The sequence below is a fragment of the Mus caroli genome, chromosome 12, assembly GCF_900094665.2.
Source record: "Mus caroli chromosome 12, CAROLI_EIJ_v1.1, whole genome shotgun sequence".
Lineage (NCBI taxonomy): Eukaryota > Metazoa > Chordata > Mammalia > Rodentia > Muridae > Mus > Mus caroli.
In genome coordinates this window covers 85,363,214-85,376,615 of record NC_034581.1, presented here as the reverse complement: position 1 = coordinate 85,376,615, position 13,402 = coordinate 85,363,214, and the positions used below count along the sequence as shown (strand labels likewise).

Here is a 13,402-nt window from a genome sequence, read left to right as displayed (position 1 = left end):
AAAAAATATATTTAAAGTACACAGGGTATAAATATTTCTCAAGAAAAAAAGTAGAGCCTCGGTAGTACTATTCTCATTGTAAATACTGAGTGGTTGTTACATGTGATAATTGGCTGGCATACTGGGCAATGCTAATAGTAAATATGCAAGAAGAAAACTATTTTTAGCTTTCTAAACATCAATGATTATCAAAAATATTTCAACAAAACTCCCCAATGCCTAGCCCAGGGTGACCTAAGTTTTAGATGTGCGTATAGCAACTGTGGATCTTGTTAAAGGTAAATTTCAACTAATCAGGAGTGGATTGTGAAAGTCAGTATCTTAATGGATCCCAGGATTAGATGTGTGTGTATCATGGAGTGCATTACACATGAGACTTTCACACTGTCATTTCCTCATGACATTAATCTGAAACTAAGTAGAGAGTAGTTTAGGATTTAGAGATGCACACAGATGTTTATGCTCTATTTTCTACCAAAGACTGCCTAGACTATGTTGAAACTTTTTGACAAAAGAGAACAAATCTTGTGAATCTTAAGTCAGTCCTGAAGGCTTAGGAAGGCACTTCTTCAGTGCAGATATTTAGACGGTATTGGTTTGATTGATTCATTGATATATTTTGTCCTGCTTGAGGAATTTACTTATGAGAGTGTTTTTAATTGTGGTCAAGAATGCTTGAACACATTGTAGTCTTGGATCCAAGTTCAAATATGGCAGCTTTCCCTCTTGATTACATTTGTACTTTTTAAATTTTTATTCCCTTTGTAGGGCTTTATGAACAATGTCCCCGGTCCCAACTCCCACCCTTGAACTGAAGGGAACACAAATGTTGAACTGATAAGTGATCAGAGAGGTGGAACTTGTTTTAATGCATGCTGCCAATCTGGTAAGGCCTCAAATATTTGCACACAAAGCAAAGGAACAAACTTCTCCTCTCTGACTAGGAATTACTGAAAACCTAAGGCCTAAGAAATTTCATTATCTTATCAAGAGTCTATTTATAGTACTTATTTTTAACTCTTCGGAATCCTGGTAAGCTAGTGTGAGGTTCATATGGGCACAATCTCCTATCTCCCAGCGTGGCATTTAAGGTACAACAGAATGACGAGTAATGGAAATACATTTTAAAGACCCGGTTATTAATTCATTGATTCTTAGTCATCGTTGATTTCACTCTGAAGTGAAGACATTTTACTCTGTGGAAACCCACTACTGGCATACAATGGACAGAAATCACACATCCCACTCAGTACCCTATGTTGCTCCTGATAGCACATCTCTGAACCAGCCACAATGCACATCAGTCACTTAGCCCAAAAGGTCAGGAGTACCAAGGGTCAGAAACACTACTACTGAAACTACTCCAGGCATGGATTACTGTTTCAGAAAATGTCTTATTTGTATATTACCAAGAGTGTACCTATCAATAAAATAACAAGTCAGAAAAAGTACAGTGGGCAGGATGTTTGAGATGGTGCAATGCAAGAATCAGGAACGAATTTTGATTCTGATCTTGTTCTATTGAAGCACTTGTCAAGTTATTTAGCTTCTCAGAGTTTGCTATAGTTTGGATGAGTGTCCATTCACTAAAGGATTGGTCCCCTGAATAGTGTAATTAGAGGGTGTTATGTGCTCATCAGAAGTGTGTCCTTTTGAAAGGGCCTTGGACTAATGTGTCTCTTCTTGGTATCCTGCCTAATGAGGTGAAATTTCTTCTATTATATGACCTTTATTAGAAATTATAAACAGCTATATCAGGCTCCTGTCATCAAGCTTTTGTTGGCATCCACAATAGTGTCTGGTTTTGTTGGTTGTCTATGGGATAGATCCTCAGGTTGATAGATCTCCTGAGAGGCTCTGCCAGTGCCTGACAAATATAGAAGTGGATGCTCACAGCCATCCATTGGATGAAGCACAGGGTCCCCAATGAAGGAGCTAGAGAGAGTACCCAAGGAGCTGAAGGAGTTTGCAGCCCCTTAGGAGGAACAACAATATGAACCTACCAGTATCTCCAGAGCTCCCTGGGACTAAACCACCAACCAAAGAAAACACGTGGTGGGACTCAGGGCTCTAGCTGCATATGTAGCAGAAGATGGCCTAGTTGGTTCATCAATGGGAGGAGAGATCCTTGGTCCTGTGAAGGTTCTATGCCCCAGTATAAGGGAATGCCAGGGCCAGGAAATGGGAGTGGTGGATTGGTGAGCAGGGCGAGTGGGGAAGGCTAGTTTCAGAGGGGAAACTAGGAAAAGGAATAACATTTGAAATGTAAATAAAGAAAATAATAATAATAATAAAGAGAAATTCCAAACAAATGTCTTACTCAGTCTTGGACTGAAAATTCCAGAATTGTGATTCAAATAAACTTTCCTTACTAATAAGGTATTCACTTTTGGTTAAGTTAATTGCTTCAGATATTGAACATAACGTCCAGAAACATGAGCATCAACATGCTTTGTCCTGTATTAGTTAATTGCCTTAGGTATTTCAGGATAGAAATAGAATAGTGACTTATAGAACCATGATAAGGATTTCAACCAAGAGTACCTCAGTTGAGTTGATATGCTATATAATGGAAAATCAAGGAGGCTTGGTTCTCCTTCACAAACTCTTGGATGGGAAGATAGAATTCCTATACATTTTGAACTTACTTATCATTCATCATTTCTGAAAGACCTGGCTTTCTCCTGCAAAGCTCTTAGGGTACCCATGATGGAATCCTGAAAACCCTGGTGGCATAATGGCCACCAACCCACATTTGAGAGTGGATCTTGAGCAATCATATTCAGCTCAGCCTCACAGGGGCCCAGAGTGATGGCTAAAATTAATTCCCCATGTTCAACTCACCTTTCACCTCCCCTCCCTTGTCCTTACCATTGTATTGTGTAAAGAGTGCAATCAGAGGGGATATAAAGCAAGCACATTTGTCAGTGCCTGGATGATGGCTCTGAGCTCATTCTCCTTTTATTTCCCTCTCCTCTTCCTTAGCCTTTCTATTTCAGGTTCAAAGAAAGAAGTCACTTTTGAGTTCTGTCTCCCAGAATCAAGTGATAGAAGATCCCAATTGCTGCAGAACTATTTCCATTTTGGATACTTAGTGATTCACAAAGAGCCAGGGCTGAAGGCTCCACGTCCAGCTGTGCTGTCAGTATTTCACAGTAGGATGTTTCAGTAAAGCCAGGTAAACTCCTATAAATGACTGCGAAAAGATTCCAGAGCTGACCCATTCATCCTGTTATGTAGCTGACCCCTTCAGATGTGGTGGGCAGGGATGACTTCCAAGAGTGTGCCCTTAGAATAAGACAACTCAAGTGACTCTTTGGTAGAAACACTGTCTCCTTAAAATACACATTATTCTTAATTGGTCCATGACATGAGAGTACCTCACTGTCATGAGGACAACTTGGACCTGTTTGTGTTAATATTTGTTTCTTAAATGTAAATTTCCTGCCTCTCATCTCATGACAACTATATTTATGTGGTCACTAAAACTGACCTTTATGGTAAAATACACCTGAATTTTTCTTAATGTCTACTAATCAATTGCTGAGGTAAATATAACAGGATGTCTTGGGAAAAGGAGAGGGCATATCTTTTAACTAGATTGGTGACTTTGCTGTTATGTGCTCCCACACAGAGGTCATAGTGGCACTAACTTTAAAATAAACTACTTAAATATTTTAATATTGTAGTAATGATTGCTTAAGTTCAGTTAAATTAATTGTTTCAGTGTCATAAGAGAGAAACTAAGTTATTCAAGATGCAGAAGATACTTAGGATGTCTTGGCAGGTTTTTGAAATGTAATACTCTTGTACTGTGGGGGCAAGAGTAGAAACTGTGTCTACTTGTGAAGAACTAATCTGGTCTGGATTTTGTCCTTCAGTTGTTATGTTATTGTAGGCTAGCAATGGTGCCTCCATCACTGTCAATGTTGATTTGAACTTGAAAAAGGAAATATCCAGTTTATCCAACTCATAGGCTAGCAAATAGTCTAAACGAATCATGCATAAAATGAGCACATCTTGTAATGCAGCTACTATGTAGTATGTGCTTACATGATCATATATCCTTTTGGTAAACATTTCACATGTGTTCTTCTCACTGAGCCTGGACATAAAAGTTTTGGTATGTAGGCATCATCAGGACTGGAAACTAGATGGGTGGTGAGCTTCTGTGCCCCAGGGAAGGTCTGAAACTATACTGTCAGCTCTGAAAAAAAAAATGGGCACCTGCCTGGAGAGTTAACAAGAAAAATGTACAAGGGAAATAAATGAGAATTTTTGAAGAAGGAATCTGATACATTCCCAATGTTACAGTAATCATCAGAGGAGAAAAATCCCAACTGTTGGCAACTCTTATTCTTGTTTCATGCTTCAGTGTTACTGTATCTTGAATTATATGTGGGGAAAGGCACCAGATACTTCAAAACTTAGGGCATTTCAAGTTCCTGATCCAGATGCCTGTGACATACAACTGACTTAAAACATACATACACACACACACACACACACACACACACAAGTTCTTAACTCAGGTGTCTCTAAGGTGCACATTTCTAACTGCCAGGATCCACTCTGCCCAACAATAATAACATTTATTACAAATAAATGAGAGTTACCAGTGATGATAATAGTTGACAGGAAAAGCACTGGCATTAAAGAAAGGTTTATTCTGCTCAGAAAGCCTACAGGAGGCAACCCATAATTTAGAGCTAAAGATACAAGGGGTAAGTGCACAGCAAGGGTCACTGGTATTCTTAGGTATCTGTGGCTTTCAAATGACCACCCAATGGCTTCTCATTGCTGGCGACACATTTGTTCATTCTCCATTGGCTCTGGGCAAATGGCTAACATCAGTTTAGAAATCTTTGAAACTCTTAGCAGAAAGACAACCAACAAGCCCTAGAGCAGAAATTGTAGTGCCAATGATAAGAGGCATGGAGAAAGGGAGATGGATATTTTTCCCTATGAACAAACAAATGAACAGCTTTTAATGTCTCTGCTATTTCACTTTCTCTCCCCATATTTTACCCTACCATCACATCCCCAGATTTAAGCAGCAAAAACTTGAAAATCAAGTCTATTAGTGTCCAAGGAATTTGGATGTTGGTAAAAATTCACAGTAACCTGGGACTTCTTTCAAATCCTCAAAACAGCCTCCTAAGGTTTTTTTTTTTTTTTTTTTTTTTTTTTTTTTTTTTTTTTGCATGTGAGAATCTAAGAAATACTAACAGAGATCTATCACTGGCTTAGCTGGTTGTTTGGGTGGGAAATCTAGGAATAACAGATACATGAATAGATGAGGTAATTAATCAATTAATATGTTTATACCTTCAGTGCCTTGGGAGATTCGTATCCACAATGCTTAAAGTAGGAATAGGGAGAAACTGAATATCCTGGAAGAACCAAGCACTACACATTATTGATTTGCCTTTTAGAAATGTAATCCTGATCCAAAGCCTAAAATCTTAATCATTGCCTTTAAGCTATTGAGAAAATGTCTTGGGCCACAAGTATACAAGTTTACTGTGAATATTTCTTTCAGGTATGATAATCAATTATTAACCAAAATGCCCAGAATCCTGGAAATGGAATTTCGGCTGCTTTATCAGCATGTTCATCTCACTGCTGAGGAAGTGAGAGAAAATGAAGACCAAAATGGGGGCATTTCAAGCATCAGACACTAAGTTCCACAGGCATCTTGTTCACGTTAGTGACAAGTGCAATCTCCTGAGCTATTTTCCATTATCTGTCCATTAGGTTGCACTGCAATTATGGAGTAACAGTTTTTTGTTGGGTATTTAAGTTCCCTTTTTGGTGCTTTTATGGCCAGGGTTCAGGATTCTTGGTGGGAGACTTAAGAGATGAGAGAGAAAGCTAAGGGACTGTTTGAATGAGTCCCTTTAAAGAAGCCAATCTCCTCTCTCCCTGCCCTTGATTTGCCATCTGGCTCTGGGAATTTGCTGCTGCACATTCCAGGACTGTGAAATTCAAATGCATGATTAGCCCCTCCATCTCCCATGCTAGCATGCTTCCTAGGAAAATCACTGCTAGGACCAGATTCTAAAGAGCAACCCAGGCTTAGTGGGAGTGAGAGAAAAGTACTTGGCTAATTCAAATAAATAAGGGAACTCTACCATTGTATTTTCTCATCGCTCCCCTGAGTTAATAAACTTGCTGGGATATTTTCTCTGTCACGTCTTGCCATCTGTCCCTTCAACCACACCTAACAACCTAGCATCACACAAGGCAGATATAACGTTCAGTATCTTGTGATTATCGACAATGAGGGTGATGGCCCTTCTTTCAACTAGAAACCTGAGAATATTTATCTTCAGTATGAACCAGTCAGGAAGCATTGGTCTAAGGTTTGAAAAACAAAATACTCAGTGCATACTTAGGAAGTCTCCAGAAGCTTTCTACGCTGCTCTAATCCTAAAGAAAGAGCTCCTTTTCTCAGATAAAAGGCATAGATAGAGTCTTTGCCTATAATTTGATGATAATCATGATAAATAATGGCAAAGAATGGTGATCCTGGGAGGCCAAAGGGAAGATGTTACCTGTAGGATAATGCTCATTCACTGGCCAGTTGTCCACCTGAAGTGTAGCATTTCCCCCATTCCTGGTGAAGCGCACAACGTGGTATTTGCCATCATTGACGGGAGTTCTCTCTTCTTTGATGGAGATGTCAACTGTGCCAATATTGAAGACAACTCCAATTTTCCCTTGTTCCTGTAATAAAGAAACACAAAGGGCATGATTGCCAGTGACTCCGGGGTTTACTCCCTTTAATGTTGATCCTCCAACTAGCAATAAACTGGTAGCTGCCCAGGGGGAGCTGTCAGTATGAAGTTAATAATAGTATGTGATATTTCTCCATGGGCTTTCATCCTGAACATAAAAAAAAAATAGTATAAAGCTACCCAAACTGTTCTCACTGGCTGCACAGTGCAAGTTACAGCATTCAATGGCCTTTGGTCAATACAGATGCTTCTGTGCAGAACTTCCTGACACTAAGACATGGTAGAGAAAAGTTCATTTCTGTGAGATGGATTGGTTTTGTCTCCTAGGAGGAGCTAATACTACACTAAACCCTGAAATATTGCACAATTTGGATTCAGGGTCAAGGAAATACTATTAGCTTGCATGCACATTTTGGGGGAAAGTCACTCCCAAGGGGAGGAGTAACCAAAGATTCTGAGCCAATGGCAAAGAATGGGCACTGTAGACCAAACCCCTGATGATATCTTCTGCAGTTGTAAAGCAAACTCAAATGGTACTTTGAGCAAAGGGCAATGAAACTGAACAGGAGTGTTCAGAGCATGTGACTTCCCAGATTTGTAGCCCTATTGTTCAGTTAATCTAGAGATAAAATATTCATTCTGTCACTTACGCTATACCGTACAAGGCAACATCAATAGCTCAAAATGACTTTGGGGACAGAGAAATTGCAATGGGCTCTAGAAGGGAAACATTATGGCAATGAGAATGAAGATGATGGAGATGACAGTGGGGGGCGGGGGAATGAGATCATCCACCTCTGGGGAAATGCCCGGAAACGCTGAACCGTACATAACGATGTTATTAAAACTCTTACTCTTTCCCGTTAATAATTGGTTATGACTAAGAGTTGGAATTGGTATTCATGATGAAATAACATGAAAGTGGCTTTCTTGATCAGATATAATCAGCTTCTTTAACCTTCTGGAAAAGCATAACAGCTCTGTGAAGTATCAGAAGGGATGGAGCAAGAGAGAAGAAGACTGTTTTCCTCATCTCTGTAGTTGTCTGACAACTACAATAGGCAATAGGCTGGGCACTTGGTGGTAATAAGATTTAGTTGTTATTCTAACATTGGCAAGGTTGAGTCATAGTATTTTTTCATCAGCATTATTTATCTACTATTTGTTTGTTTGAGGAGTAGAAGGAGGATGAACAGGGAAAGGGAAAGCAGAAGAATGGTGTAGTTAAAGACCAGAGTCCATATCATTTAAGTTCAAGGAAGTATTTATGGATGCTCAGACTTAGTATCTGTACTGACTAGTTTTGTGTCAACTTGACACAGCTGGAGTTATCACAGAGAAAGGAGCTTCAGTTGAGAAAATGCCTCCATGAGATCCAACTGTAAGGCGTTTTCTCATCTTGTGGGTGGGACCATCTCTAGGCTGGTAGCCTTGGTTCTATAAGAGAGCAGGCTGAGCAAGCCAGGGGAAGCAAGCCAGTAAAGAACATCCTTCCATTGCCTCTGCATCAGCTCCTGCTTTCTGACCTGCTTGAGTTCCAGTCCTGACTTCCTTGGTGATGAACAGCAGTATGGAAGTGTAAGCCCAATAAACCCTTTCCTCCCCAACTTGCTTCTTGGTCATGATGTTTATGAAGGAATAGAAACCCTGTCTAAGAGAGTATCCATCTATCCTTTTATGCACCCATCCATCCATCCATCCATCCATATCTATTGAGCCAGCCAGCCAGCCAGCCAGCCAGTCACCCATCCATCCATTCATTCAATTTATAAAGGTAATATTAACACTGAGTGTTATAAGTTAGGATTTCTTGTGTGGCGGACACTGGTTTTCATTATTTTTTGGTACCGTTCATTTAGTTTCCTAGGAAGTATGGTGCCCTCAACTTGCCATTTATCTTTTTTCTCCCTAACTATGCAGATGCACCCCAAAGCTGATTGAGAAAGAGACCAGTACCCAAGAGTCTTCATCTTAGAAGTAATAATGTAGACTGACTGAGGCATCCTGTTTTCAGCACTCAGGAAGACTCAGGGTCGACATTGTTGCTTCTTTTGTATTCAAAGCATGCTTTGGGATATGAACTGTTGCCTACATTTTTCATTTTCTAAACCCTATAAAAAGTGGCCCAATGCCTCCCCACATGTTTATTAAGTGAACTCAATTCCAAAACCTCTGTATATTGGTATCATTATCATCTTGGATTTGTTTTGGTTGGTTTGGTCCATCTATGTTAAGAAATATACCTAGCATGGAGAATTATGTATGGAAAGGGGAATATGATGATAAGGTCTGCTTTACAATGTTCATGCCCATAATGAATAATATGATTTATTTTATCTTTTTTATTTGATCCTCAGGGAATTTGGAAATAACATTACTTATGTGTTCTGTATCCGAGAGGTGGCATTCATTATTCATTTTTTAAGGATGTGAGAATGAATGGGTAGGTGGGTGTTCATGCCCTCATAGGAAAATAAGCAAGGCTATAAAAGTCTGAATCATTGTATGCTTACAGAATGTCAGACCTGGATGAGTTAAGAAACCACAACTGAAGCTATTACTCCTCTGCCCACCCTACAAATGTAGGCTGTGTATTGCATTATGGTTTTTCCATGAGAAACTACTACATAAATCCTGTATGCATGGAAAAGCCTGCAGTGATTCAGTTCACCTCTGAGTCACTAGTTAATCATAGATAGAGAACAGTATTAGTGTTCTAATGGGAACAGAGACCTTAGTGCTAGGAAGCTTTCAGTAACAGAGGAGGCAAGACAGTTCTGGCTCAACCAAGTTAGTTGATCAACAAGATATATTTTTGAGAAGATTTTCTGCAAGATCCATAATAGATCCAGGACAAGAAAAGATTTAATTTCTGCCAGAATAAATATTTGGTCCTGATCTTAGATGTCACACGTTTGCTACTAAAATCTGGATTTTCAAAAGGTTTTCTTAGTTCTGTTAGCACATTGTCAATTCAATGTAGACCCTCACTCTGATGTTTCTCTTTGCTTTCCACAGTGGTAAATGTAGCTGTGCTAGACCTCAGATGTGCTCTCTTTATTTGCAGTCATAAGATTTCATTATCATCACCTCCTTGTAATTTGTCATGGGACCACAGTGGCATTATAATCCATAGCTAACTGTTTAGTTTCAGTTCATTAGTGGTCATGGAAGCCTTGTGGCAAATACCCATAGAGTTGCCCAGGCTTGAATCTATAATATGCAGCTTCCATGAAAATAAACTCCTGTGCCCATGTGTCTACTGAAGGAATGAAGTGGAGGATAAACACATTAGCTCCGCACCATTCCTCCCTGACCTTGAGGCAGCTTACTTAACTATTCTGAACCCATTTTTAATAATACACTATGGGGCAAGAAGCTCCCTTTAGCATTCTTCAAAGGACTATTATAATGAAATAATATTGCTTATGTGATGGATCCTCTTATATTTATTTCTCTCTTTTACTAATGTGTGTGTGCATATGTGTGCTTGTAGTTAGGTGTGTTCACAGAGTGTAGAAGCTAGAAGACAGCCACAGCAATTTTCTCTGATACCAAGCCCCTCATTGGCATGGAGGTTATCAGTAAGGCTATATTTCCTGGCTTGTGGGCACCTGAGATCTCACTCCTTTTTGTCTCCCAATTACTGTGGTTACAGAAATATGCCACCATGCCTGGCTTTTTACATGGGTGCTAGGGATTACATCCAGGCCTATAAGTCAAATACTCTACTAACTGAGCCATCTTTTCAGTCCCATGTGATAGTGCCTTGTAAATATATAATAATAGGAATGGATGGAATCAAGGAAGACTGAATACATAGTAAGTCATTTGCCCATAAAAACAAATGATCTGTCATTGTTAGAAAATTCAATAGGATAACCATGAATGTGTTTCCATACAATACAGTAAAATAACAGCACTGGCTCCTAAAAATGTATGTCCTTTGTCGCTTATTTTAAAAGGGGCTTGTAATAAGAGGGAAAGACAAATTGTTCTCTCTGAAGCCTGTTGTGTGGACTACATGTGAAGCATCTGCCACATGGCTATGCATACTTTTGGGCTGCAATATGTCAGTTCTTTCTCTTCTTGTTAGATAATTGAAAGTAGTGATGTGGGCTAAGGACTGGCCAGTTTCGCAGGCACTGCCATCGTGATCTATTGTGAAAATATGTGTAATTCTGGGCAAACAGAACTGGTTTTTTTTTTAGTGTTGATTTCCTGTCACACTTTGGTAGTTGTTTTCTATCCACTTTCCTTGGTGCCTCTTATAAGTCTCTTGAACATAAGCAAAATGTAGTTCCAGAGACAACACAGCTGTAAATTTTAATAACTGCAGACCCATCATCACTGAAGTTGCTGCCAAGGCAATCACTTCAATCTGTGCTCTTCCTTGATATTAAAAACAAAGACGAGTGGTGAATCAGAAGACATTATCTATCATCTTCCAGGGCATTCAGGAGAACTCCTGAATGGTACAGGAACATCTGCCTAGCTAAGGTCATTAAGTCATTCCTTATCAATAATGACTATTTATCAGCACGCCCAGTTTCTAAAATGAGCCCAGATCTGACTACTTGATTCTCAATCTGCAGATATTATGATTAATATGGCTGACATAGTCCCCAGGGATGCTACAAGCTCTTGGGTCAGGGTTTAGGAGCAATATACAGGGGCAAGAGAAAAAAGAATTCAAGAATTAAGAAAGAGCTCCCCGATGGCATACTCTCTATTTGCTGCACGGTGCCTCTGGGGAAGGCAGAATGCACCATTCTCTACTTCAGAAAATTGCAGCCGACAGAAACAAAGCGGAGATTCTCAAATGTATGCCTGGGAGATGTGCGCTGAAACATTCCTCCGTGGTGTCACTGTTAGGCTTCTCATAGAGTTTTTCTTCAGCATTGGATAATAACACAATGAAAGCAATGTATAGATAGATGGTGCTTTGATGCCTGTGCACAACAAGGCCTTGATATGACTCCAGTCCACTTTCTCTACTCAAAGTAGTTTATAGTTCTGTTCCCCACACATTGCCAGTTCTCCTAATTACAGGATCACAGTGAGAACAACTTTTTGCATCTCTTTGTGATGGATAGATCCAGGAGTCCAGGGTCAAATAATTGTGATTGTTGAGCCACACATAACAATTCTGGCATGTGACTTGCCTGTGTCCTCCCACTGCTGTGAATCACTGTGCCCAGCAATTTCTTGGTAGTAGCTGCTTTGTCATTTTGGGTCACTTAGTGAGGATGGCACCAAAGTAACTTGCAATTGGACATGGCTTTGAGAACAGAGTGTTTAGGCTATCACCGCTGCATGACTGCCACAATGTGAATACTCAGTATATACTTTTGAGTGGGATTGTCTTCCAATTTCTCATAATTCTCTGCTACTGAATATATGTGACAAGAATAGTGTTCAAGGCCAAAAATCTAAGACTTGAATGGCTGTTTTACTGAGGCACATGTTTGTTCCATGTATTATGTGTTGAAATATCATTTTAGTCATGTTTCCTCATGACAACAATGTGTTCTGAGCAGAATGTACCTGGGTGATATAGTCAATGTATAAAGTTCACACAGTGGGCTTACACTGCCTAAAACAGAAATGATGTCATCAAGTGATACATTGCTATGGGGTTTCATTTCTATACACTACCTCTTGTTGATTTAAATGCCACTTTATCGTATGTGCCTATATATAAAAAGTTATTCTTGCTGTATAATATACACTTCATGTCCACTTCAATCTCACTTTCAATGTTATCTAACTTTTTCTATTCATAGAACCTAGTAATTAAGGCTCTTTGGATATAAAAATTTTACCAGAGCTCAGTAAATGATTATTAAATGAATGATGAATTGAAGTGTGTGGTTGTGAATTTTAAAAATGCTTGTCTGTGCCACCGGCATCTAAACAGAATTTGAATGGTATCATCTAAAATAGATCATTATGAATATGGTCAGACTTGGTACAGTAAAAGGAAAACATATATTTTCATTTTGTTTATAAATGCAATGTGCAAACACATAAAATGATGGGTATGACTTACCTGACTCACAATATAATTTCACTTATTGAGGATGGCACCAAAGAAACTTGCAATTGGACTTGGCTTTGAGAACAGAGTGTTTAGGCTATCACTGCTACATGACTGCCACAATGTGAATACTCAGTATATACTTTTTGTTTTGTTTTTTTGAAACAGGTTTTCTCTGTGTAGTCCTGGCTGTCCTGAAACTCACTCTGTAGACCAGGTGGGAGTTAAGGGAGAATTTTATTAACTTGCTTTGAAATAAAATATTCTGTAGTCAGTAGAACACAGTATGGACATTTTGTGTCCATCTTTCTGGGAAGATCACTAGCTTACTTTTTCAATAAGAAGATCTCATTTTGCTATACCCAGGACCACGATTACTTGAGGAGCACTGAGGAGACACTCTCTGTGAGTGCTGCTACATACTACTTGAAGAATTGATGGAATGGAAGAAACTGAGTATCTTCCTCAAAAAAAAAAAATCACAGAGAGAAACATCCCTTTGGGAGCCATTCAACTCACAAGATCCCAGCCATGAGATTGTGGACTGTCATTGCCATCTGATGACAATGTCCTCCACCCACTTTCTTGAAAAGATTGATTAAGGGTATAGCAAAAGGGTCAG

General features: G+C 39.3%; 1 protein-coding gene across 38 annotated transcripts in view; it reads right to left on the bottom strand.

Moving 5' to 3' along the window:
- The window catches only part of Nrxn3 (neurexin 3), a 1,604,379-nt gene that overhangs the window by 157,344 nt on the left and 1,433,633 nt on the right, over positions 1 to 13,402 (bottom strand). For all 38 annotated transcript variants that reach the window (XM_029484652.1, XM_021179711.2, XM_029484636.1 and 35 more), the window contains one exon: positions 6,558 to 6,729. In XM_029484652.1, the coding sequence (XP_029340512.1) occupies positions 6,558 to 6,729 (172 nt within the window). The remainder of the gene's footprint in view (positions 1 to 6,557; positions 6,730 to 13,402) is intronic.